This window comes from Microchirus variegatus (assembly GCF_963457635.1).
Source record: "Microchirus variegatus genome assembly, chromosome: 2".
Classification (NCBI taxonomy): Eukaryota; Metazoa; Chordata; class Actinopteri; order Pleuronectiformes; family Soleidae; genus Microchirus; species Microchirus variegatus.
Genome location: NC_139803.1, coordinates 290,001 through 312,480, shown reverse-complemented (window position 1 = coordinate 312,480; position 22,480 = coordinate 290,001). Strand labels below are relative to the sequence as shown.

Below are 22,480 nucleotides of genomic sequence, written 5' to 3'. Positions count from 1 at the left end.
CTTTAAAGGTAAATGGTAAAGTTTATTGTCAGATTAACAGCTTCTTCTTCTTCTCCTTCTTCAGATGTGTGACTGTGGAACTCTGCCCTCTAGTGTTCAAAGCCGCTCTGACAGAGCTTTGATATGAACAAGATCAAAGGACAGGAAGTGGAGACACTGAGACACTGAGGACACACAGACAGACATGGAGACCAGAGACAAGAGAAGACACCTGAACTGTGACGTGACGGTCGTCCAGGTGGAAGGGGGCGGAGTCAGACGCACGGTCAGAGGCGTCCTCAGCAGGTAGAGGTCATGTTTCTGTCACAGCGCCCCCTGGTGTCCACACGCAGTGACCCTCTCTGTTGTGTCCACAGGTCGTCAGGACTGTCCCGTCGCTTCACCTGGACGAGGGTCAAAGGTCACGCGGTGGATTGTGGGTGGAGTCTGGCGGGCTTCGTGTCGGGGCTGTTGTTAGCGTGTGCGTACGGCGTCATGTGTGTGTTTGTGCAGCAGCAGCCTCTGTGGCTCAGCGTCCACAGCAGCCTGGTGGTGGCGCTGTTGGCCTCCTTCAGCATGGGCGTGTCGGCCGGCGTCAGGGCCGTCGTCACGGTGACGCTGCCCTCGCTGTGCTCGGCGCGCGGACGCCACTTCCTGCTGCTGCTGTTCGTGTCGTCGCTGCTCTCTGGACCAATCACTAACGTGTTTGAAAACACGGAGCGAGCGGCCGAGAGTCTGCTGTGTGGAGCGGAGCTGACGGCCAATCAGACGCAAGAGCTCATGCAGAGGGCGGCCACGCCCCTCTTCTGTAAGACACGCCCACAAAAAAACATCACAACGACATGTTTCTGTAAACACTGTTGCTATGGTTACTGACCTGTGTGTGTCTGTGTGTGTGTGTGTGTCTGTGTGTGTGTGTGTGTGTCTGTCTGTGTGTGTGTGTGTGTGTCTTTGTGTAGCTGCGTTGGACACAATCAGACAAATCTCCTCTAAAGTTAATTCTGTGTCGAACAGAGTTCAAAATCTCATCTTCGCTCTGACTGACGGCGTCCGCCATGTTGGTGAGTCATCACTTCATCACCTCTGACCTGTGACCTCTGACCTGTGACCTCTGACCTGTGACCTGTGACCTTTGACCTCCAGCTCGTATCCTGAGGAACGTCCTCCACTTCCTGGCGGACATCGGAGACGTGTGTAACGACAAATTGGGTTCCCCGCACAGGAAGTGCCGCAGACTCTTCAAAGAGGCTCACGCCGACTGCAGCTTCCTGTTGGGGGACTTCAACTTCCTGTGTGACATCATCAGCGCCTTCACCGGCCTCTGTGACATCACCTACGGTGAGAGAGGAGGGACACGTTTGTCTTCACTGGACTTCACCTCAAACATGTCCCTCTGTCTCTGTCTGTCCCTCAGTGGGAGACGTCTTCTGTCTCATCCCGTCCTACGTGGGCGAACATCTGAGGACACGTCTGTCAGAGCGTGAGTGTCCTCTGTCCTCTCGTCTTCTCGTCCTCTCGTCTTCTCGTCCTCTCGTCTTCTCGTCCTCTCGTCTTCTCGTCCCCTCGTCCTCTCGTCTTCTCGTCTTCTCGTCCTCTCGTCTTCTCGTCCTCTCGTCTTCTCGTCCTCTTTTACTCTCGTCCCCTCGTCCTCTCGTCTTCTCGTCCTCTTTTACTCTCGTCCCCTCGTCCTCCCATCTTCTCGTCCTCTCGTCTCGTCCTCTTGTCTTCTCATCCTCTCGTCCTCTTTTACTCTCGTCCTCTCGTCTTCTCGTCCTCTCGTCTTCTCGTCCTCTCGTCCTCTCGTCCTCTCGTCCTCTCGTCTTCTCGTCCTCTCGTCCTCTCGTCTTCTCGTCCTCTCGTCTTCTCGTCTTCTCGTCTTCTTGTCCTCTCGTCCTCTTTTACTCTCGTCCTCTTGTCTCGTTCTCTCGTCTCGTTCTCTCGTCTCGTCCTCTCGTCTTCTCGTCCTCTCGTCTTCTCGTCCTCTTGACTTCTCATCCTCTCGTCCTCTTTTACTCTCGTCCCCTCGTCCTTTCATCTTCTCGTCCCCTCGTCCTCTCGTCTCGTCCTCTCGTCTCGTCCTCTCATCCTCTCGTCCTCTGGTCCTCTCGTCCCCTCGTCCTCTTGTCTCATCCTCTCGTCTTCTCGTCCTCTCGTCCCCTCGTCCTCTCGTCTTCTCCTCCTTTCGTCTTCTCGTCCCCTCGTCCTCTCGTCCTTTCGTCCTTTCGTCTTCTCGTCCTCTCGTCCCCTCGTCCTCTCGTCTTCTCGTCCTTTCGTCCTCTCGTCCTCCTTGTCTTCTCGTCCTCTCGTCGTCCTCTCGTCCTTTCGTCTTCTCGTCCTCTCGTCGTCCCCTTGTCCTCTCGTCCTTTCGTCTTCTCGTCCTCTCGTCCTCTCGTCGTCCCCTTGTCCTCTCCTCGTCCTCTCGTCCTCTCGTCCTCTCGTCCCCTCGTCCCCTCGTCTTCTCGTCCTCTCGTCCTCTCGTCCTCTCGTCGTCCCCTTGTCCTCTCCTTGTCCTCTCCTCGTCCTCTCGTCCCCTCGTCCCCTCGTCTTCTCGTCCTCTCGTCCTCTCGTCGTCCTCTCGTCCCTCATGAGTCCGTCTCCGTGTCTTTCTTCCAGCCGTGGTCGCAGCGTTCCAGCGAATCAAGCGTCAGTTTGAGTTCAACATCTCAGCCTCAGTGACCTTTGACCTTGACACAGACATCAGTCGTCGTCCTCATCAGATGGTTCATAACATCGTGGAGGAGATTTCATCTGATCTGCAGCTGCTGCACAGACTCAGTGAGCCGCTCAAATACGCCGGCCTCCTGCTGCTCGCCCTCGCCATCTACAGGTCAGACATGTGTCCTACACCTGTGTCCTACACCTGTGTCCTGCAGCAGGGGGCGCTCTAACACACCTGTGTGTGTGTGTGTGTGTGTGTGTGCAGGGCGGTGCAGTACAGACGTCAGTATCTTCACGACCTGGACTTTGACAACATCTACATCACAGCTCAGTTTGAAGAGCACGATGAGCAGGTGACCTCAGGGGGCGGAGCCACAGCTCTGCCAATCACACGCAGAGAAGCCAAGACCTACATCACACCACGTCAGTACACCTGTGTGTGTGTGTGTGTGTGTGTGTGTGTGTGTGTGTGTGTGTGTGTGTGTGTGTGTGTGTGTGTGTGTGAGAGAGATTTAAGCTGGTGATTAAAACTTTGAAGTGTACATGAGGGCCACAGGGGGCTGGAGAACCTAGAGAACCTGGAGAACCTGAGAAGTTGGAGAACCTTGAGAAGTTGGAGAACCTAAGAACCTGGACAAAACCCACACCCAGGATGATCTTGTAGACCACAGCACCACCATGTGGCCCACAGCTGAAGCTGTTTTTAACTTAAATGCGCAGTACTAACTCCTGCCAGCAGGGGTCTCCCTCACTCATGTCTCTGTTGTCCAGTGTCATTTTCTCTGTCGAGTGACGAGCGGCGGGCGGTGTTTGTGGGCGTGGCCTCGGTCTTCAAACACATGGTGGTGGGCGGCCTGATGGTGGCGCTGGACTTCCTGGTGTTCTGGGTCCTGGATCAAGTGCGCCACCTGGTGACGGAGGACGTGGTGGCCCGAGGTGAGTGCAGGCGTCCGTCACGCGAGCGTGACGTCATGGCGGCGGTAACCGTGACGACGGTCCTCTGTCCTCAGCTCCTGTCGTCATGGTGATGCAGGTCAGCGGCTCAGGGTTCGTCTCACACGTCTTCAGAGACTTGGTTTCATCCATCAACGTCCTGCAAACAGGAAACATCACTGTGGTCAACAGGAAGTGTCTGCTGCAGCCGTCACAGCCAGACCATAATACATGCCTCCTGCTGGGTAAGTGACATCATCAAGTTCACCACTTCATCACTTCATCACTTCATTCATCCTCACATAAACTTCACTTCCTGGTTCAGTGATCAGAGATCATGTCTCTGAGGTCTCTCCAAAACACCTTTATATGTTCATGTGTTCACAGGTTAATTCCTGGGTCAGGCTCTCATGTGTTCATATATTCATGTGTTCATGTATATTCATGTGTTCATATATATTCATGTGTTCATAAATATTCATGTGTTCATATATTCATGTGTTCATATATTCATGTGTTCATCATATATATTCATCTGTTCATATATTAATGTGTTCATATATATTCATGTGTTCACATATTCATGTGTTCACAGGGTTCCTCCTGGGTCAGGCTCTCATGTGTTCATATGTTCATATATTCATGTACTCATGTGTTCATAAATTCATGTGCTCATGTGTTCATATATATTCATGTGTTCATATATTCATGTGTTCATATATATTCATGTGTTCATATATATTCATGTGTTCATATATATTCATGTGTTCATATATTCATGTGTTCATATATATTCATGTGTTCATATATTCATGTGTTCATATATATTCATGTGTTCATAAATTCATGTGTTCCTATATTCATGTGTTCATGCTCTCCTATGTTCATGTCTTCATATATATTCATGTGTTCATGTGTTCACAGGGTTCCTCCTGGGTCAGGCTCTCCTCTTGTCTCTGATTGGAGGATTCGTTCAACGATGTCCACGAATCATCTGTGCTTCATATTATCCTGACAGAGAGCAGGTGTGTGTGTGTGTGTGTGTGTGTGTGTGTGTGACCTGTTAAACCAGTTAAGTAGTTAACTAGTAAACAGCAGTAAAATAGGTAAATAAACAGCAGCTTAAAAACAAACAAACAAACAAACAGTAAAGTCAGTGTCATGTGATCAGGTGTCAGAGCTGTAGCGCTATAAGCTAGCTGCTATTGACATTAGCATGACAGACAGGTGAGGACAGACAGGGGAGGACAGATGAGGACAGACAGGTGTCCTCACCTGCCTGTCTGTCCACACCTGTCTGTCCTCACCTGTCTGTCTTCAAGACAGGTGAGACATTTAAGAGGTGAGGACAGTCTCTTAAATCATTTCTGATCTTGTTTCAGAAGAGGATTCATTTCCTCCATCAGTTGATCCTGGTTCAGAGGAAGGTTGAGGGGGCGGCGCTGAGGAGGAGTGCAGTCAGGAGTCTGACTGACCGAGGAGGAGGAGGAGGAGGAAGAGGGAGGAGTCTTCTTCAAATCCTCCTTCTGTGGTACGAACATCCTGTCACAGGAAGTGCAGACATGTTTGAATAAAGGTGTTAAAGTGACGTGATGTTTCTGTGTGTAAGGTTACCTGGAGGGGGAGGAGCTTACTTGTCCCGCCTCCTGGGTGTGACATCACCGCTCACCTGTCTGAGCTGTGGAGAAGAGCTGAAGTCAAAGGACAAGGTCAACGCCTTCAAATGTGACATCCCACAGTGTCCAGGTGAGTGTGATCAATACCATCGATACTATCAATACGATCAATACCTTAATATAAACACCATCAATAATAAATGAAGTCATTTTCCCATCTCTACTGTTAACAGTGAGTGGGCGGGGCATGTACAGTGGGTGGGCGGGGCATATACCATGAGTGGGCGGGGCATATACACTAACTATACAACTCATAAACTGTAAAATGTGTGTGTGTCCTGTTGGGGGCGTGTCCTGTGGGCGTGTCATGTGGGCGTGTCCTGTGGGCGTGTTGACAGGTAGAAAACAGACCTGAGGTCAGCGTTTCCTCGCTGGTTCATTCAGCTGAAAGCTTTTATTGTGATAGAAATGGCTTCACTTCCTGTCTGCTGCTCCTCCTCTTCCTGTTGTTGTTGTTTTCCAGGACTGTTCTGTCGGCCATGTTTCCACAGTTTGGGAAACACGTGCGTCGTCTGCACTCGACCTTTGACCTTCCAGGAAGACGAGGAGGAGGAGCTGTGAGTTCTTATGTTATTGAAGAAAATCTGCTGACTCATGTTATTCTAATATCAGTAACTGATAATGTTGCTGACTCACTCTCACACTCAGAGACTCTAGTGATGACGAGCAGCTCACGCTGTGGTCGGCCAGGAGGGTCGCCATGGCAACGCCCACCAGAGCCACGCCCACCAGAGCCACGCCCACTGAAACCTCAGACAGAGGAGTCAGGGCGGAGGAAGGCGGAGCCAACGCTGAGCTCAGGAACGACTCAAGAGTCAATAACAACACAAGGGAATTCAGATACCAAGACCAGGATCAGGATCAGACCATCTCTGAAGAGTCCCACAGCGATGGAACCTTCTACTCCACCTACTCCCCAAGATCCAGCATTCACCAGGAGGAGGCGCTGCTCACAGTCGTCGTTAAGAGACCAGACTGACCCCAAACTCACCAGGAGTCAGTCGAGATAAATAAACAATAAATAATAAAGATAAAAACACCACCTACTGAGGTATACGTGATAAAAACACCACCTACTGAGATATACGTGATAAAAACACCACCTACTGAGATATACGTGATAAAAACACCACCTACTGAGATATACGTGATAAAAACACCACCTACTGAGATATACGTGATAAAAACACCACCTACTGAGATATACGTGATAAAAACACCACCTACTGAGATATACGTGATAAAAACACCACCTACTGAGGTATACGTGATAAAAACACCACCTACTGAGATATACGTGATAAAAACACCACCTACTGAGATATACGTGATAAAAACACCACCTACTGAGGTATACGTGATAAAAACACCACCTACTGAGATATACGTGATAAAAACACCACCTACTGAGATATACGTGATAAAAACACCACCTACTGAGATATACGTGATAAAAACACCACCTACTGAGGTATACGTGATAAAAACACCACCTACTGAGATATACCTGATAAAAACACCACCTACTGAGATATACGTGATAAAAACACCACCTACTGAGATATACGTGATAAAAACACCACCTACTGAGGTATACGTGATAAAAACACCACCTACTGAGATATACGTGATAAAAACACCACCTACTGAGGTATACGTGATAAAAACACCACCTACTGAGGTATACGTGATAAAAACACCACCTACTGAGGTATACGTGATAAAAACACCACCTACTGAGATATACGTGATAAAAACACCACCTACTGAGGTATACGTGATAAAAACACCACCTACTGAGGTATACGTGATAAAAACACCACCTACTGAGGTATACGTGATAAAAACACCACCTACTGAGGTATACGTGATAAAAACACCACCTACTGAGATATACGTGATAAAAACACCACTTACTGAGGTATACGTGATAAAAACACCACCCGCTGAGGTATACGTGATAAAAACACCACCTGCTGAGGTATACGTGATAAAAACACCACCCACTGAGATATACGTGATAAAAACACCACCCGCTGAGGTATACGTGATAAAAACACCACCCACTGAGGTATACGTGATAAAAACACCACCCACTGAGGTATACGTGATAAAAACACCACCTACTGAGATATACGTGATAAAAACACCACCCACTGAGGTATACGTGATAAAAACACCATCTACTGAGATATACGTGATAAAAACACCACCCACTGAGGTATACGTGATAAAAACACCACCCACTGAGGTATACGTGATAAAAACACCACCTACTGAGATATACGTGATAAAAACACCACCCACTGAGGTATACGTGATAAAAACACCACCTACTGAGATATACGTGATAAAAACACCACCCACTGAGGTATACGTGATAAAAACACCATCTACTGAGATATACGTGATAAAAACACCACCTAATATATACTACGTGATATATTTTAGCTCGTAGATCTTTTAGCCCAAAAAATGAGTTTGTGTCCTTGAGCTACACATAACAGCTACATAATAACGTATGACAGACTGGTTATACTGGTCAGCCCTGTGTGTGTGTGTGTGTGTGCGTGTGTGTGTGTGCGTGTGTGTGTGTGCGTGTGTGTGCGTGTGTGTGTGTGTGTGCGTGTGTGTGCGTGTGTGTGTGTGTGTGTGTATTTTGGGTGTGGCTGTTAACAGACACAAAGACACTTTAGAGAATGAAAAAGACACAAATATTCACACCCTGTTTTCAGTGTGTGTGTGTGTGTGTGTGTGCAGTGGGAGGAGTCAGGACTCTGAGCAGGAAACAGTGTGTAGTTTGCCTCAGTGTGTGTTCAGGGTGTGACACAGTGAGTGTGTGTCTGTGAGTGTGTGTGTGTCTCTGGATCAAAGCTGCACAAATGGAACCAAAGGTAAGAAAAGTTGATTATTGATCAGTGTTGATCAGAGTGGGCGGAGCCTCTGTCGCGTGTGTTTGCTACAATACGAGTACAACTGTAGTAGTAGCACAATACTAGGGTGTAGTAGTACTTGTACCAGTACACTCTACACACTATGCTCCTGTGTCCCTGTGAGCTAAAACCACTGGTTTACTCTATGGACTTTGGTGTGGGAGAGTGAGTGACTTTGGTGTGGGAGAGTGAGTGACTTTGGTGTGTGAGAGAGTGAGTGACTTTGGTGTGGGAGAGTGAGTGACTTTGGTGTGGGAGAGTGAGTGACTTTGGTGTGAGAGAGTGAGTCACTTTGGTGTGAGAGAGTGAGTGACTTTGGTGTGGGAGAGTGAGTGACTTTGGTGTGAGAGAGTGAGTGACTTTGGTGTGTGAGAGAGTGAGTCACTTTGGTGTGAGAGAGTGAGTGACTTTGGTGTGGGAGAGTGAGTGACTTTGGTGTGGGAGAGTGAGTGACTTTGGTGTTGGAGAGTGAGTGACTTTGGTGTGGGAGAGTGAGTGACTTTGGTGTGGGAGAGTGAGTGACTTTGGTGTGGGAGAGTGAGTGACTTTGGTGTGAGAGAGTGAGTGACTTTGGTGTGAGAGAGTGAGTGACTTTGGTGTGGGAGAGTGAGTGACTTTGGTGTGAGAGAGTGAGTGACTTTGGTGTGGGAGAGTGAGTGGTTTACAGACTCTGATCATGTGTGGCTCATGCTGAGGGGGCGTGGCCATGCCGCCGTCACATGACTGACCTGAACTCAGGTGTTTTCATGTGTCTTTGTGTGTGTGAAACATAATCTTTATCATTTGTGTTGTCTGAAGCTGCTGTCCTCTTTCACAACACACACACACACACACACATAGATTCCAGTCAACACACCCTTCTCACACTGCAGCTGCAAAACATCTGTTTGACTTTTTCTGTTGGTTTTGTGTGTGTGTGGTTGTTTTGGAGGTTGTTGTTGTTATTATAATAATGTTGTTGTTGTGTTGTCAGTGGTCAGAGGTGGAGGTTGCTGATGTTATAATAATGTTGTTGTGTTGTTGTTGTGTTGTCAGTGGTCAGAGGTGGAGGTTGCTGATGTTATAATAATGTTGTTGTGTTGTTGTTGTGTTGTCAGTGGTCAGAGGTGGAGGTTGCCATCCACACTGTGGTCAGTGAGTTTCATAAAGCTTGTGGAGGATCAGCAAACATGAACATCACTCAGTTCAAGACAATGATCTCATCACAGATGCCAACGTTCACTCAGGTTAGAACACTTTGTTTATATGGATGAATGAGTGAATGAGTGAGTGAGTGAATGAGTGAATGACTGAGTGAATGAGTGAGTGAGTGAGTGAATGAGTGAATGACTGAGTGAATGAGTGAGTGAGTGAATGAATTAGTGAGTGAATGAATGAGTGAGTGAATGAGTGAATGACTTAGTGAATGAGTGAATGAGTGAGTGAATGAATGAGTGAGTGAGTGAATGAATGAGTGAGTGAATAAATGAATGAGTGAATGAATGAGTGAATGAGTGAGTGAATGAATGAGTGAATGAGTGACTGAATGAGTGAATGAGTGAGTGAATGAATGAGTGAATGAGTGACTGAATGAGTGAATGAAAGAATGAGTGAATGAATGAGTGAGTGAATGAATGGGTGAATGAGTGAATGAATGAGTGAATGTATGAGTGAGTGAGTGAGTGAATGAATGAATGAATGAGTGAGTGAGTGAATTAATGAATGAATGAGTGAATGAATGAGTGAATGAATGAGTGAATGAATGAGTGAATGAATGAGTGAGTGAGTGAATGAAGGAGTGAATGAGTGAATAAATGAATGAATGAGTGAATGAGTGAATGAGTGAGTGAGTGAATGAATGAGTGAGTGAATGAATGAGTGAGTGAGTGAGTGAATGAAGGAGTGAATAAATGAATGAGTGAATGAATGAGTGAGTGAATGAGTGAGTGAGTGAATGAGTGAATGAGTGAATGAAGACTCCTCCTCCTCTTCTTCAGAAGGTCCATAAGGAGCAGAAGTTTCCTCAGGTTCTGGCTCAGATGAAGGTGAAGAACGATGACGTCATTTCCTTCCATCAGTTCTGGACGCTGATCAACGACGAGACGATCGATCTGTTCAGGAGCGTCACTCCTTCACTGGAGAGGAAGAGCAGCGTGTGCAGCTGCGCTCTGCTGTGACGTCATCATCATCATCATCATCATCATGAAGAAAGAAAACTGTGAAAAACCAAACATTTCCTGTGATAAAACGTCAAACTCTTCATATGAAGTCGTTGATTTTTTCCACTTAAATAAATATCTATATTATATTATCTATTATAACACGTATATACTTATATATACTTATATATTATATGACGTATTATAAGCTTTATATTATAAAACATAAGAAAAGAGGAAATAGAAAGTCTTTATTGTCGTTTTACAACTTGACAAACAATATTTACAAGAAGATTAATGATGTGTAATATTGTGGTTTTTGCATTTCAAACTGTTTTATACACATATATATGTGTGTATGTGTGTGTGTACATGTGTGTGTGTACATGTGTGTGTGTTCATTTACTAAACGTTTCCCTCCAAACAAATGAAGTTTTTCTTTTACTTTTGTTTGTGTGAATAAATACAAATAAAACACGTCTTTATTCTTGTATTCTTTATTTTATAAACGGGCTCTTATTTTGAAGGTTACATGACGGAAACAAACATTAAAAAACGTTGTTGTTGCTTTGTTTTGTTTTTGTTTTTAAATACGAAAATAACTCATTCAAACAAACAACGAAATCTCACGATATTTGATGCCAAATCGCGAGAATGAACCGGAAGTACTAGCTGCCTGTGTGCTCTGCAGTTAGACCTCCCTGGGTCAGAGGGCGGGTGTTGATTTTTGTTCACCTCGACTTCAGGACGCGCGTGGGGGTAAGTTTGTTTGTTTGTTTGTTTGTTTTTGTGACGTGTAAACAGCCCGTGTGTGTGTGTGTGTGTGTGTGTCGCCACAGTAACCGTTTAAACGCACACTTGCGTCCATGTTCACACTTTGTTCCGTTTTACGTTCGTTTAGAGGTTTTTCTTTGTTTTTAACACCATTTTCCCGTGGACCGCGAAGTGGACCGCGAAGCATTTCCGCTCAGTTTATCACGTGTGATGCGTTCACGGTCCAGCGAGAAAATACGTAAAATAGAAACGACGTCGAATGTGAAACAACAACTTTGGAAAAAGTCCCGAAATAAAGACATCGCGGTGACGGTGTGTGTTTACGACATGTTATTGTGTTACCGTTATAATGTTATTAATGTTATAATGTTAATAACAAGACGGAGCGCTGAGGAAATCCAACTTCAGCGTGTAACACACAAACAGGTCCGTGTAACAACCTCAACTTAGTTCCCCTTTAAGTAAGAACGCTGACCTCTTTTTACGTTACTGACTTCTATGAATCTCAATGTTTACGAACATTTACAGAACTTTTATGTTTTAAGTTTGCGTACTGAGGGGCGTGGCCATCTGCATGAAACAGGGACGAATGGTATGTTTGTGTGACCTGGAGGCCAATGAGCGTCCAGTGTGGTCCAGAGGGGGCGGGGCCTACGCTGTTCACATTATGACGTCATATATCGCGATTTATTCATTAATGTAAACTTTAATGAAAACACCAAACTTCTCCACTGTGACGACTCTGACTCATTTATATAGGCTTCAAATGGCCAAAATGGACGCCAACATTCAAAATGGCCGACTTCCTGTTGAGTTGAGGCCACGGTCTTCTTCTTCCTGCCAGGAAATTCAGTGGAAGTCGATCTGGAAGTGGACGTATGTGTATATATATATATATATACATATATATATATTAGTATACATAAGTATATGTATATATGTATACATAAGTATATGCACATATATTAGCATATATAAGTATATGTATACATAAGTATGTATATATAATATATTAGTATACATAAGTATATGTGTATATTAGTATATATAAGTATATAGAGCATGTTCAGTGTGTAGTCAAAGCTTTGTCACCAAAGCACTTTTGTGTATTTTTCTAATGTTTATTTTCCTTCGTCTGTAACTGATCATCACAAACCACACGCTTTGTCACTTTACTACAACCTATGAAGTAGTGTTTGAAGTAGTGTGTAGTAGTGTGTAGTAGTGTGTAGTAGTGTGTAGTACAAAAACCTCTTAAAGACACTCTTTGTTCCCAGAGCTGTCAGTTTGTGGAGTATACACATATGTGTGTATATATAGGTGTATATGTGTATATATGCATATATTTATATATGTGTAAATATGTATATATATATGTATATGTGTTTATATATTTGTATAAATGTATATACGGCATGTGTGTTTATATATGCGTATATATGTGTGTATGTATATATGTATATATGTGTTTATATGTAAATGTTTTTTGTGTCCTTTTGTCTCCGCCCCTCAGGACACAGTCACTCTGTCTCCATGGAGACAGCAGGGGGCGCTGGAGACAGCAGGAATGTCCTCAGTGAGAAGGTAACACACACACACACACACACACACTGATATGGTCTTGTGTTATAAATGATTCATATTCATTTATTTCTTCCCTTCCTCCTCTGGCTCCGCCCCCTCCTCTGGCCCCTCCCCCCGCCCTCTGACTCCGCCCCCTCAGCGCTGCAGCTGTGGAGCCACCTGGTCCAGGTGTTGGTGTGTTGACTGTTCAGAGCCTCTTTGTGACGTCTGTGTTTCTGCTCATCGTAGAGTCACCGTCACTAGGTGTCACCGCATCCTCAACCAGCCGCCAGGTAAGCCCCGCCCACCACGCCGTCACCATGACGACACACTGTCAGTGTCCATCACACAGGTGTCTCTGTCTCCTGTCCTCTGTGATGGACACTGACTGGTGTCTCTGTCCTCTGTGATGGACACTGACTGGTGTCTCTGTCCTCTGTGATGGACACTGACTGGTGTCTCTGTCCTCTGGTGTCTTTGTCTCCTCAGGAAACGTCTCGGCGTCTGCGACCACGTTCTGCCGTCTCCACCCGTCGGAGACGCTCAAACTCTTCTGCTTCACCTGTGGACACTACACCTGCAGAGACTGTCAGCTGACGTCTCACATGAACCACAGGTGACGTCCACGTCCTCAGAGGGACAAAGACGTCCATGGAGACGCTGTCTTCATTTACTTCGTGTCTCTTGTCTCTCGGTTCCTCGCAGGTTTCAGTTTGTCAGTGAAGCGTTGGACAAAACCTGGAAGCAGCTGGAGGACACGTCTCGTCCAATCAGAGCGCAGACGGAGAAAACTGTCAAGACCATTCAGGACATTAGTGCCAGGTAAACACCGGGACTTCCTGTCTCACTTCCTGTCTCTCTTATCATCACTCACTGATTCGTTGTTGTCGTCGATGATGTCGTCGTCGTTGCTGTCGTTGTTGCTGTTGTTGTTGTTGTCGTCGTCGTTGATGTCGTCGTTGCTGTTGTCGTCGTTGTTGTTGATGTCGTCGTTGCTGTCATTGTTGTCGTTGTTGTTGATGTCGTCGTCGTTGTTGATGTTGTTGCTGTTGTCGTTGTCCTCGTTGCTGTTGTCATTGATGTCGCTGTTGTTGTTGATGTCGTCGTTGTTGCTGTTGTCGTTGTTGTTGATGTCGTCGTTGTTGTTGTCGTTGTTGTTGATGTCGTCATTGCTGTCGTTGTTGTTGTTGTTGCTGTTGTTGTTGTTGTCGTCGTTGTTGATGTCGTTGTTGCTGTCATCGTTGCTGTCATCGTTGTCGTCATTGCTGTCGTTGTTGTCGTCGTTTTGTCCTTGTTGGTGATGTCGTTGTTATCATTGTTGTTGATGTCCTTGTTGTCGTCGTTGATGTCGTCTTTGTCGCTGTCGTCGTTGTCGTCATCGTTTCAGACTCCGTGACCTTGTTGAAGGACACACAAAGATGAAAACTGAACTGAAAAACACACACGACAACTTTGTCGAACTCCTGAAGAAGAGAATCGCTGAGCTGCTGGAGGAGGTGGAGGTAAACACACACACACACACACACACACACAGAGGCTTTTATTTTGAAAAGTGCAGGTAGTTTGTTTATTTGTGTGTTTGTGTGTTTGTGTGCGAGCAGCAGCCTCAGAGGTCAGAGATTCAGCATCTCCAGATGCAGCTTCTGAGGTTGAAGCAGCTTCAGAACAAACAGTTTGCTGCTCTGAAGTTCATCGAAGGATCCAGATCCATCAGAGACCTGAAGGATCTGCTGACCTGGCAGACCAAGGTCAGAGGCCCCGCCCCTAATTTACTCACTGACCCTAATCCTAGTACTTGAGCTTCCGTGGTGATAAAGTCTGTACGATAATCTGATCTGTTTCAGATTAACCGTTTCACGAGTAGTTTTGCGGATCAGGACCTGGGTCCTCCCTCGACCATGATTCAGGTGGAGGTGAAAACCAACTCTGCTTCTGTGCAGGCTCTTTTATCCTTGGGTGAGTTGTGTTGTTGACAAGGTCCTGAATGTCCTTGCGGGGACCCCCCGGGTCGTGGGGACCTCCGGGTCGCGGGGACCTCCGGGCCGCGTTGGCCTCCGGGTCGCGTTGGCCTCCGGGTCGTGTTGGCCTCCGGGTCGCGTTGGCCTCCGGGTCGCGTTGGCCTCCGGGTTGCGAGGACCTCCAGGTCGCGTTGGCTTCCGGGTTAGGGTTAGGGTTCCTGCTTGAGGCTCAGTGAATTGTTTTGGATCTCAGATTTGCTGCTGACTCTTGGTTCTTTGGGTTCCAGGTTTCGTTGAGGTGAAGAACGTTCCCTTCTGTGTCACACAAACCTCGTCCTGTCTCGGTCTTCCTCAAACTGGGACCACCGGCAATTCCACCCCTGTTCAACCACAGTCTGGTCAGTTATCCACGGTGTCCGTTGCTCTCACCTCAGCCGCTCCCCTCCCGCCACAAACCATGGCCACAGGTGGCGCCATTTCACCTTTGTCACTCAGCTCTGCTCCAGCATTATCCTGGTGCTCCAACCCCAACAGGCCCCTCCCTCCAGTAACCAGTGCCAGTACCAGTACCACCTGTGCTCAGCCGCTGAAGCCTCCAACCTCCTCAAAGCCAACACCAACATATCAAGGTCAAGTCATATTAAATTCTGTCCAAGCTGTTGCTCAACCTATGGTTCTGTCTATGGTTCTGTGCCGGCCCACCCACGTCATGAACCCTCAGAATGTGCCTCACAGCAGAAACAACACCAGCTCTAACTCACACCTGTCAAACCATCAGCAAAGAACCACCAATTCTTTGCATGACAATGGAGTTCTTGTGTCCTCTGATGGATGGAGCAACATAATGTCCCAAAAAAACCACCCCACACCAAAGATAATTGCTGCTGTAGCCTCTGGACCTGTGGCCCTAACACCTGAGACGTCCTCCAAAAAACAGCATCAGGGTCTGGTGGTGAAGGCAGTGGCGGACTCTGCCTGTGATCAGGTGGCACAACAGCAGAAACCTGCTGAGAATATACCGACCTCAGCCATGTCTGAAGACCCTAACCCTGCTGAGAACATACCGACTTCAGCCATGTCTGTAGACCCTAACCCTGCTGAGAACATACCGACCTCAGCCATGTCTGAAGACCCTAACCCTGCAGAGAACATACCGACTTCAGCCATGTCTGTAGACCCTAACCCTGCTGAGAACATACCGACTTCAGCCATGTCTGTAGACCCTAACCCTGCTGAGAACATACCGACCTCAGCCATGTCTGAAGACCCTAACCCTGCAGAGAACATACCGACTTCAGCCATGTCTGAAGACCCTAACCCTGCTGAGAACATACTGACCTCAGCCATGTCTGAAGACCCTAACCCTGCAGAGAACATACCGACTTCAGCCATGTCTGAAGACCCTAACCCTGCTGAGAACATACCGACCTCAGCCATGTCTGAAGACCCTAACCCTGCAGAGAACATACTGACCTCAGCCATGTCTGAAGATACTGTTCCTGCTGAGGACATATGGAGGTCACCTGTGTCTGAAGATGATGAACCTGCGGAGAACATACAGAGGTCACCTGTGTCTGAAGACCCTAACCCTGCAGAGAACATACCGACCTCAGCCATGTCTGAAGATACTGTTCCTGAGGACATATGGAGGTGGTCACCTGTGTCTGAAGACAATGTTCCGTCTGAGGAGATACAGAGGTCACCTGTGTCTGAAGATGCTGAACCTGCTGAGAACATACCAACCTCAGTCATGTCTGAAGATACTGTTCCTGAGGACAAATGGAGGTGGTCACCTGTGTCTGAAGACCATGTTCCTGCTGAGAACCTACAGAGGTCACCTGTGTCAGAAGATGCTGAACCTGCTGAGAACCTACAGAGGTCACCTGTGTCAGAAGTTGCTGAACCTGCTGAGAACCTACGGAGGTCACCTGTGTCAGAAGTTGCTGAACCTGCTGAGAACCTACAGAGGTCACCTGTGTCAGAAGTTGCTGAACCTGCTGAGAACCTACAGAGGTCACCCGTGTCTGAAGACAATGTTTCTGCTGAGAACATACCAAGGTTCACTGCATCTTTCAAAACACAATCCGAACCGTCTCTGTTTAAATTACCTTGGTGTCTTCTCCATCCTGAAAGTGCTCTTCTTCAGCTCGGTCTTCCTGCAGAGAACAATCAAACTTCACCCAAACCTGCAGCCAAACTCGATGCACTGGAGATAACGGGCAAAACTGCCAGACTGTTTGTGAATGGACAGAGTGTCGGCAGTGTTAGCCCCGCCCCCTCTCTGTTCAGACTGCCTCTGTCCCTGCTCAGACCTGGGAACCCCCTTATTTGGTGGAGTCCGGTCCCTGGAGACTCTGAGGACAAGGATGACGAGTCGGATGAGAACCCTGAGGTAACGTCAGTCATGACATTTGGTCAACCGCAATCCTGGTCGCTATTCTTCTGGATTTGCTTAAGTAGATAAGTCCAGTTTCACTTTTTTACCAGTAGGGGGCTGCCCCCTGCTGGTAGTGAGGCTCATGTACGTCATGTCATTGAAGGAACTGCAGTGGAGTTCAGTGATTAATCTCCTGCTTCAATGTTGTGTTGTGTTTCAGTCCGGTGGTGAAAACCTTTCCGAAGACGACAACGATTTCACCAGACCTCTTTCGTATCCAGAGTCTCCAGAGTCTCTAGAGTCTCTAAAGTCTCCAGGGTCTCCAGGGTCTCCAGAGTCTCCAGGGCCTCCAGAGTCTCCAGGGCCTCCAGAGTCTCCAGGGCCTCCAGAGTCTCCAGGGCCTCCAGAGTCTTCAGAGCCTCCATGGTCTCCAGGGTCTCCAGAGTCTCCAGGGTCTCCAGAGCCTCCAGGGTCTCCAGAGTCTCCATGGTCTCCAGGGTCTCCAGAGCCTCCAGAGTCTCCAGGGTCTCCAGAGTCTCCAGGGTCTCCAGAGTCTCCAGGGTCTCCAGAGTCTCCAGGGTCTCCAGAGTCTCCCATCAGCCTGCACATTCTGTCCTGCTCAGTTTGTGCTTTGTCTCACAGCTCAATCATCTGCTCGTCCTGTGGTCGAGGATACCACAGAGACTGTCATGTGCCTCCTGTTGGACCTGACCTGAGGTAAGAGTCCAATCATGTGTTTCCATCGTGGTACGGTCCGGTTTGATACAGCGAAGTCCTGGGTCAGACCACGTGAGATCCAAGACTTCCTGTTGTTGTGGATGGTGTGTTCCACCCCCTGTCTTTGTCTCACAGGACGGAGTGGAACTGCTCGCTGTGTCAGGACCTGAACGACCCGGCTGACCCCTACGGTTCTGAGAGAAGAGCCCAGAGTCCAGAGGGGAGGGGCCTGAGTGTGCTGGATCAAAGGGTCAGAGGTCACACACACACACACACACACAAAGAGTCTGACTCCACTACACTAGGTGGCGATGTCCCCTTACAGTGTGTCAGTGTTAGGCGCTGTCTCGTTTAGCTTCTAGCTCATTGTTAGCATGTAGCCCACAGACAGAGGTCAGGTTATAAATCTGGCTGTAACATTGTGTGTGTGTGTGTGTGTGTGTGTGTGTGTGTGTTCTTCAGAGGTGTGAAACTCTGCTGCTCCACCTGCTGGTAGGAAGCTGTCATCATCTTTCTCAGGTGAGTTTATCCACAGTCAGGCTGTAACTCTCAGGACGAACCACCTGAGGGCGCACCTCACCTCCGTGTGGTTAATGAGAGGTTCATCCAGCAGGGGGCGCTGCAGCAGGCTGATGATCCGTTTCCTGTCTTCTTGTTGTTGTTGTTTTTCAGGACAGTGATGTCACTTCCCGTCTGTCGCTGATCTCTCGCCGTCTGACGCGGCGTCGATCGACGTCGTATCAGACGGTCACAGAGTTTCTGACCGAGATCTGGACTGTTTTCAGAGAGACACCATCACAGGTGACTCAGCATATTTACACACACACACACACAGGTGACTCAGCATATATGTATATATACACAGGTGACTCAGCAAATATGTATATATACACAGGTGACTCAGCATATTTACACCCGTCTCTTGTGTTTCCAGGACAACCGTCTCCTTGACGACCTGCAGCAGATGTTTCACAGGAGGTTGATGGAAATGTTCAGATCTAAAGATGACTCGTCAGATTCTCGTCATCTCGACGAAGCGTCCAAACTGAAGGAGACCAGGAAGAGACTGAAGGAGTATCTGGACCTGAGGGGGGCGCCAGTGTCCAAGAGGACAAAGATGATGGACTAGAGGACAGTGGACAAGTTTAATTTCATATCAAGTTTTATTGATGTCAAAGACTTCGCTCCTGGGAAGCAGTTGTACACCGGGGGGCGCTGTGGTGCAGTCACATGATGGTTTTTATGACGGACATCGCCGTGATAATGGGCGTGTCCGTGTGAAGAGGGGCGTGTCCGTGTGAAGAGGGGCGTGTCCGTGTGAAGAGGGGCGTGTCCGTGTGAAGAGGGGCGGCGCAGATGTGACTTTATTTCCACGTGAACTGGAGTAAAGTGAATTATTTGTCTTTATTCACGTTTACGACAAACGATGCTAACAAAGATAAACACTAACGTTCCTTTATTTAACATATTTTTACACTTTTTTATTAAAAACACTTTTCAAAAAAAAAAAATGTGAGTTTTCTTTGTTTCACGAAATCACAATTTAGTCAAATTTTTCCTCGAAACGCTTGGAAAAGTCGTAGCTCACTAATGAGGAGTTTTCTCTGTGGGCGGAGTTTAGTGGAAGAGGAAGACGATACAGTGCTAGAAGTGGACCGGTTCTGTCTGGTTACGTCTGGTTCTGTCTGGGTTTTGTTGTTCTGTCTGGTTCTGTCTGGTTCTGTCCAGTTACGTCTGGTTTTGTCTTGTTCTATCCAGTTCTGTCCGGTTCTTTCTGGTTCTATCCAGTTGTCTCTGGTTCTGTCAAGTTCTATCCAGTTCTGTCTTGTTCTATCCAGTTCTGTCTGGCTCTGTCAAGTTCTGTTCGGTTCTGTCTTGTTCTATCCAGTTCTGTCCGGTTCTATCAAGTTCTGTCCGGTTCTGTCTGGTTCTATCAAGTTCTGTTCGGTTCTGTCTTGTTCTATCCAGTTCTGTCCGGTTCTATCAAGTTCTGTCCGGTTCTGTCTGGTTCTATCAAGTTCTGTTCGGTTCTGTCTTGTTCTGACCAGTTCTGTCTGGTTCTGTCTGGTTCTGTCTGGTTCTGTCCGGTTCTGTCCGGTTCTTGCCTGGTTCTGTCAAGTTCTGAGTGGGTTTTGTCCGGTTCTGTCTGGTTCTATCAAGTTCTGTTCAGTTCTGTCTTGTTCTATCCAGTTCTGTCTGGTTCTGTCCAGTACACAGTACCCCACCTTTCTTCCTGTCAGCTGAGATTGACACCAGCGCCCCCTGTGGCCATCATGTGGAGGATAAAGTGTTAGAAGGTGAATGAGTGAATTTAAACGTAAACATGTTTCATGAATGATAAAAAACAACAAAGACGTTGAAATCACGTACAGAGGCTTTAATTCATGAATCAGGAAAATCACAAACTCATGAGTGAAGATGAACGTGTGACTGTGGGCGTGGTCAGGTGGGCGTGGTCAGGTGGGCGTGGCTACGTGGACTTGTGCACTCGTCTGTTGGTGAACGTGAACGCACAAACCAACAGCAGCTCGCACGCCAACGGTTGATGGTCGGGGGCGGGGACTGTGGGCTGTGATTGGTCGTGGGCGGAGTCACGGCTCAGTTGGCGGCGGCGGCCTCGTTGGGGCTCAGGTACTCGAAGGCTTTCTGACTCTGAGAGACCAACTGTTTGAGCGGCGTCAGCAGAAGCTCGGTGGCCGACGCCCGGCGGGCGAAGACGCCGGCGTCGGAAGGGGAGGGCGACGGGTCCGCCTCCCCCAGGGCCGCGCCGTCTTTCAGGCTGGAGCGCCGGCAGTTGGGCGGGTCCGGGCTCTGCGGGCCCCCCGGGACCCTGGTGCGGGAGTAGAGACTGCGGCGGCGGCGAGGACGGCCGTCCATCGCCTTCAGGAAGAGGCTGTTAGCCGAGCTGCGGCGAGACAAACTGTCAAAGTCGTCCCGGCTGAGGAAGTCCTCGATGTCCTGGTCTGAGGGCTGATGCAGCTGAGACACAAGAGACGCCTTAAAGGGACAGTGTCCCAGGTGTGTGTGTGTGTGTGTGTGTGTGTGTGTGTGTCTCACCATGTTGTACAGCGGCGTCACGTTGACCAGCAGCTGCACCAGGACCTTGGACAGTTCCTGAAGGTCTCTCAGCAGCTGTTGGACCTGGACCGGCAGATCTTTGACCTGACGAACCGGCTTCAGTTCGGCCAAAATGGCCGCCTGACTTTTGAGCTGGTTCAGGCTCAGCTCTCTGAGATGCTCTGCTTGATACACCAGCGCCACCAGGAGGCTCTGGAGGTTACTGAGCAAATCACCAACCAGCTCCAGGACTTTGTTCAGACCAACCTGCAGAGAAACACACACGTTTACACCTGTTTACACCTGTTCACACATGTTCACACATGTTCTCACATGAACACCTGTTTATACCTGTTCACACCTGTTCACACCTGTTCACACCTGTTCACACCCGTTTACACCCGTTTACACCCGTTTACACCCGTTTATACCTGTTCACACCTGTTCACACCCGTTTACACCCGTTCACACACATTCACACCCGTTCACACCTGTTTATACCTGTTCACACACCTGTTCACACCCGTTCACACCTGTTTATACCTGTTCACATCCGTTCACACCCGTTTACACCTGTTCACACCTATTCACACCCGTTCTCACCCGTTTACACCTGTTTACACCTGTTTACACCTGTTCACACATGTTCTCACATGAACACCTGTTTATACCTGTTCACACCTGTTCACACCTGTTCACACACGTTCACACCTGTTCACACCTGTTTATACATGTTCACACCTGTTCACACACGTTCACACCTGTTCATACCTGTTTATACCTGTTCACACACCTGTTCACACCCGTTCACACCCGTTTACACCCGTTCACACCTGTTCACACCTGTTCACACCCGTTCTCACCCGTTCACACCCGTTCACACCTGTTCACACCTGTTCACACCTTTTTACACCTATTCACATGAACACCTAATCACACCTGTCTCTGTTAGCATCTCTGTTAGCATCTCTGTTAGCGTCTCACCTGGTCCGCCGTGTCCCCTAGTGTCCTCACAGCCGTCAGCAGCTGCTCCCTGAGCTTCATCATGCGATGGTAGAGGTTGAGACTGAGACTCAGGAGAACGTTACGGAACCTGGTCCACAGTCCGGGTTCCTCGTCCTCGTCCTCGTCCTCGTCCTCGTACTCCTGCACCATCATCTCCCACTCGCGACCTGACGACCACGAGGACGACGTTAGAGAGGACGGGGACAGTCGTCTTAAAGACCAAAAGACCTTTTTGTTGCAGTTACCCAGAATGCCTCAGTACTCACGCAGGGTGGGTGGGAGGGGCATGTAGTAGGAGGTGGCGCCCTCTAGGCGACTCAGCACGTCGTCCAGCCCTAACGAAGCCACTTGTCCGACCTGAGACTCCTGCAGCAGTCGGACGCCGTCGCGCGCCGCGTCGGACACTCGCTCCAACTGCTCGAGGACGCCGTCCAGACCGTCCACCATCCACAGCTGCACGTCGTCCAGCGTCAGGAAGAGGGCGTCCTTCAGGTGACCCACCACCTGAGAGGGGGAGGAGTCAGGTCAGACACTCACACACACACACACAAATGAATCACCTGTGAAACGTAAACAAACCTCGTCGGTGGATTGGTTCAGGATCGGGAAGTTTTTCTCCAGACGCTCGAGACCGACCAGCGCTAACGTGTTGGCAACTTCAACTGTCGCGTGATAGTTAGCAACAAAGTCATTAGCATGGTAATGAACGGAC

General features: G+C 48.2%; 4 protein-coding genes across 4 annotated transcripts in view; 3 read left to right on the top strand and 1 right to left on the bottom strand.

Moving 5' to 3' along the window:
• Positions 1-184: 184 nt before the first annotated feature.
• Positions 185-6,225, top strand: dcst2 (DC-STAMP domain containing 2; the record flags this gene model as incomplete). The annotated part of the gene is made up of 14 exons (XM_083910344.1): positions 185-285; positions 357-787; positions 939-1,040; positions 1,123-1,317; positions 1,394-1,459; positions 2,593-2,806; positions 2,903-3,060; positions 3,409-3,573; positions 3,648-3,815; positions 4,495-4,595; positions 4,953-5,101; positions 5,180-5,316; positions 5,710-5,803; positions 5,895-6,225. 14 exons carry the CDS (start codon positions 185-187, stop codon positions 6,223-6,225), a joined length of 2,412 nt encoding a protein of 803 aa, XP_083766470.1.
• A 1,846-nt stretch (positions 6,226-8,071) lies between these two features.
• Positions 8,072-10,704, top strand: s100v1 (S100 calcium binding protein V1). The gene is made up of 3 exons (XM_083910153.1): positions 8,072-8,140; positions 9,277-9,405; positions 10,156-10,704. Exons 1-3 carry the CDS (start codon positions 8,129-8,131, stop codon positions 10,333-10,335), a joined length of 321 nt encoding a protein of 106 aa, XP_083766279.1. The 5' UTR covers positions 8,072-8,128; the 3' UTR covers positions 10,336-10,704.
• Positions 10,705-10,995: 291 nt separating this feature from the next.
• On the top strand, positions 10,996-19,144 carry trim33l (tripartite motif containing 33, like). Its single transcript, XM_083910342.1, has 14 exons — positions 10,996-11,076; positions 12,605-12,675; positions 12,815-12,947; positions 13,144-13,270; positions 13,360-13,476; positions 14,042-14,156; positions 14,256-14,402; positions 14,499-14,610; positions 14,879-17,004; positions 17,210-17,706; positions 17,842-17,956; positions 18,169-18,225; positions 18,379-18,507; positions 18,641-19,144. The coding sequence occupies exons 2-14, from the start codon at positions 12,625-12,627 to the stop codon at positions 18,833-18,835; spliced, it is 3,921 nt and encodes a 1,306-aa protein (XP_083766468.1). The 5' UTR covers positions 10,996-11,076; positions 12,605-12,624; the 3' UTR covers positions 18,836-19,144.
• Positions 19,145-20,304: 1,160 nt separating this feature from the next.
• Positions 20,305-22,480, bottom strand: part of plin6 (perilipin 6) — a gene marked incomplete at both ends in the record, with an annotated part of 2,928 nt that continues 752 nt past the window's right edge. The window contains 9 exons of the mRNA XM_083910341.1: positions 20,305-20,685; positions 20,764-21,030; positions 21,135-21,144; positions 21,265-21,276; positions 21,445-21,454; positions 21,553-21,556; positions 21,748-21,935; positions 22,035-22,272; positions 22,348-22,430. Of these exons, the coding sequence (XP_083766467.1) occupies positions 20,305-20,685; positions 20,764-21,030; positions 21,135-21,144; positions 21,265-21,276; positions 21,445-21,454; positions 21,553-21,556; positions 21,748-21,935; positions 22,035-22,272; positions 22,348-22,430 (1,193 nt within the window). The remainder of the gene's footprint in view (positions 20,686-20,763; positions 21,031-21,134; positions 21,145-21,264; positions 21,277-21,444; positions 21,455-21,552; positions 21,557-21,747; positions 21,936-22,034; positions 22,273-22,347; positions 22,431-22,480) is intronic.

Bases quoted from the DNA above. Each gene is read 5' to 3' on its own strand.
- s100v1 (XM_083910153.1), top strand. The intron at 9,406-10,155 runs GTTAGAACACTT...CCTCTTCTTCAG, and splicing joins AGATGCCAACGTTCACTCAG to AAGGTCCATAAGGAGCAGAA.
- trim33l (XM_083910342.1), top strand. From the start codon at position 12,625: ATGGAGACAGCAGGGGGCGCTGGAGACAGCAGGAATGTCCTCAGTGAG. The intron at 12,948-13,143 runs GTAAGCCCCGCC...TTGTCTCCTCAG, and splicing joins CATCCTCAACCAGCCGCCAG to GAAACGTCTCGGCGTCTGCG. The intron at 18,508-18,640 runs GTGACTCAGCAT...TTGTGTTTCCAG, and splicing joins TCAGAGAGACACCATCACAG to GACAACCGTCTCCTTGACGA.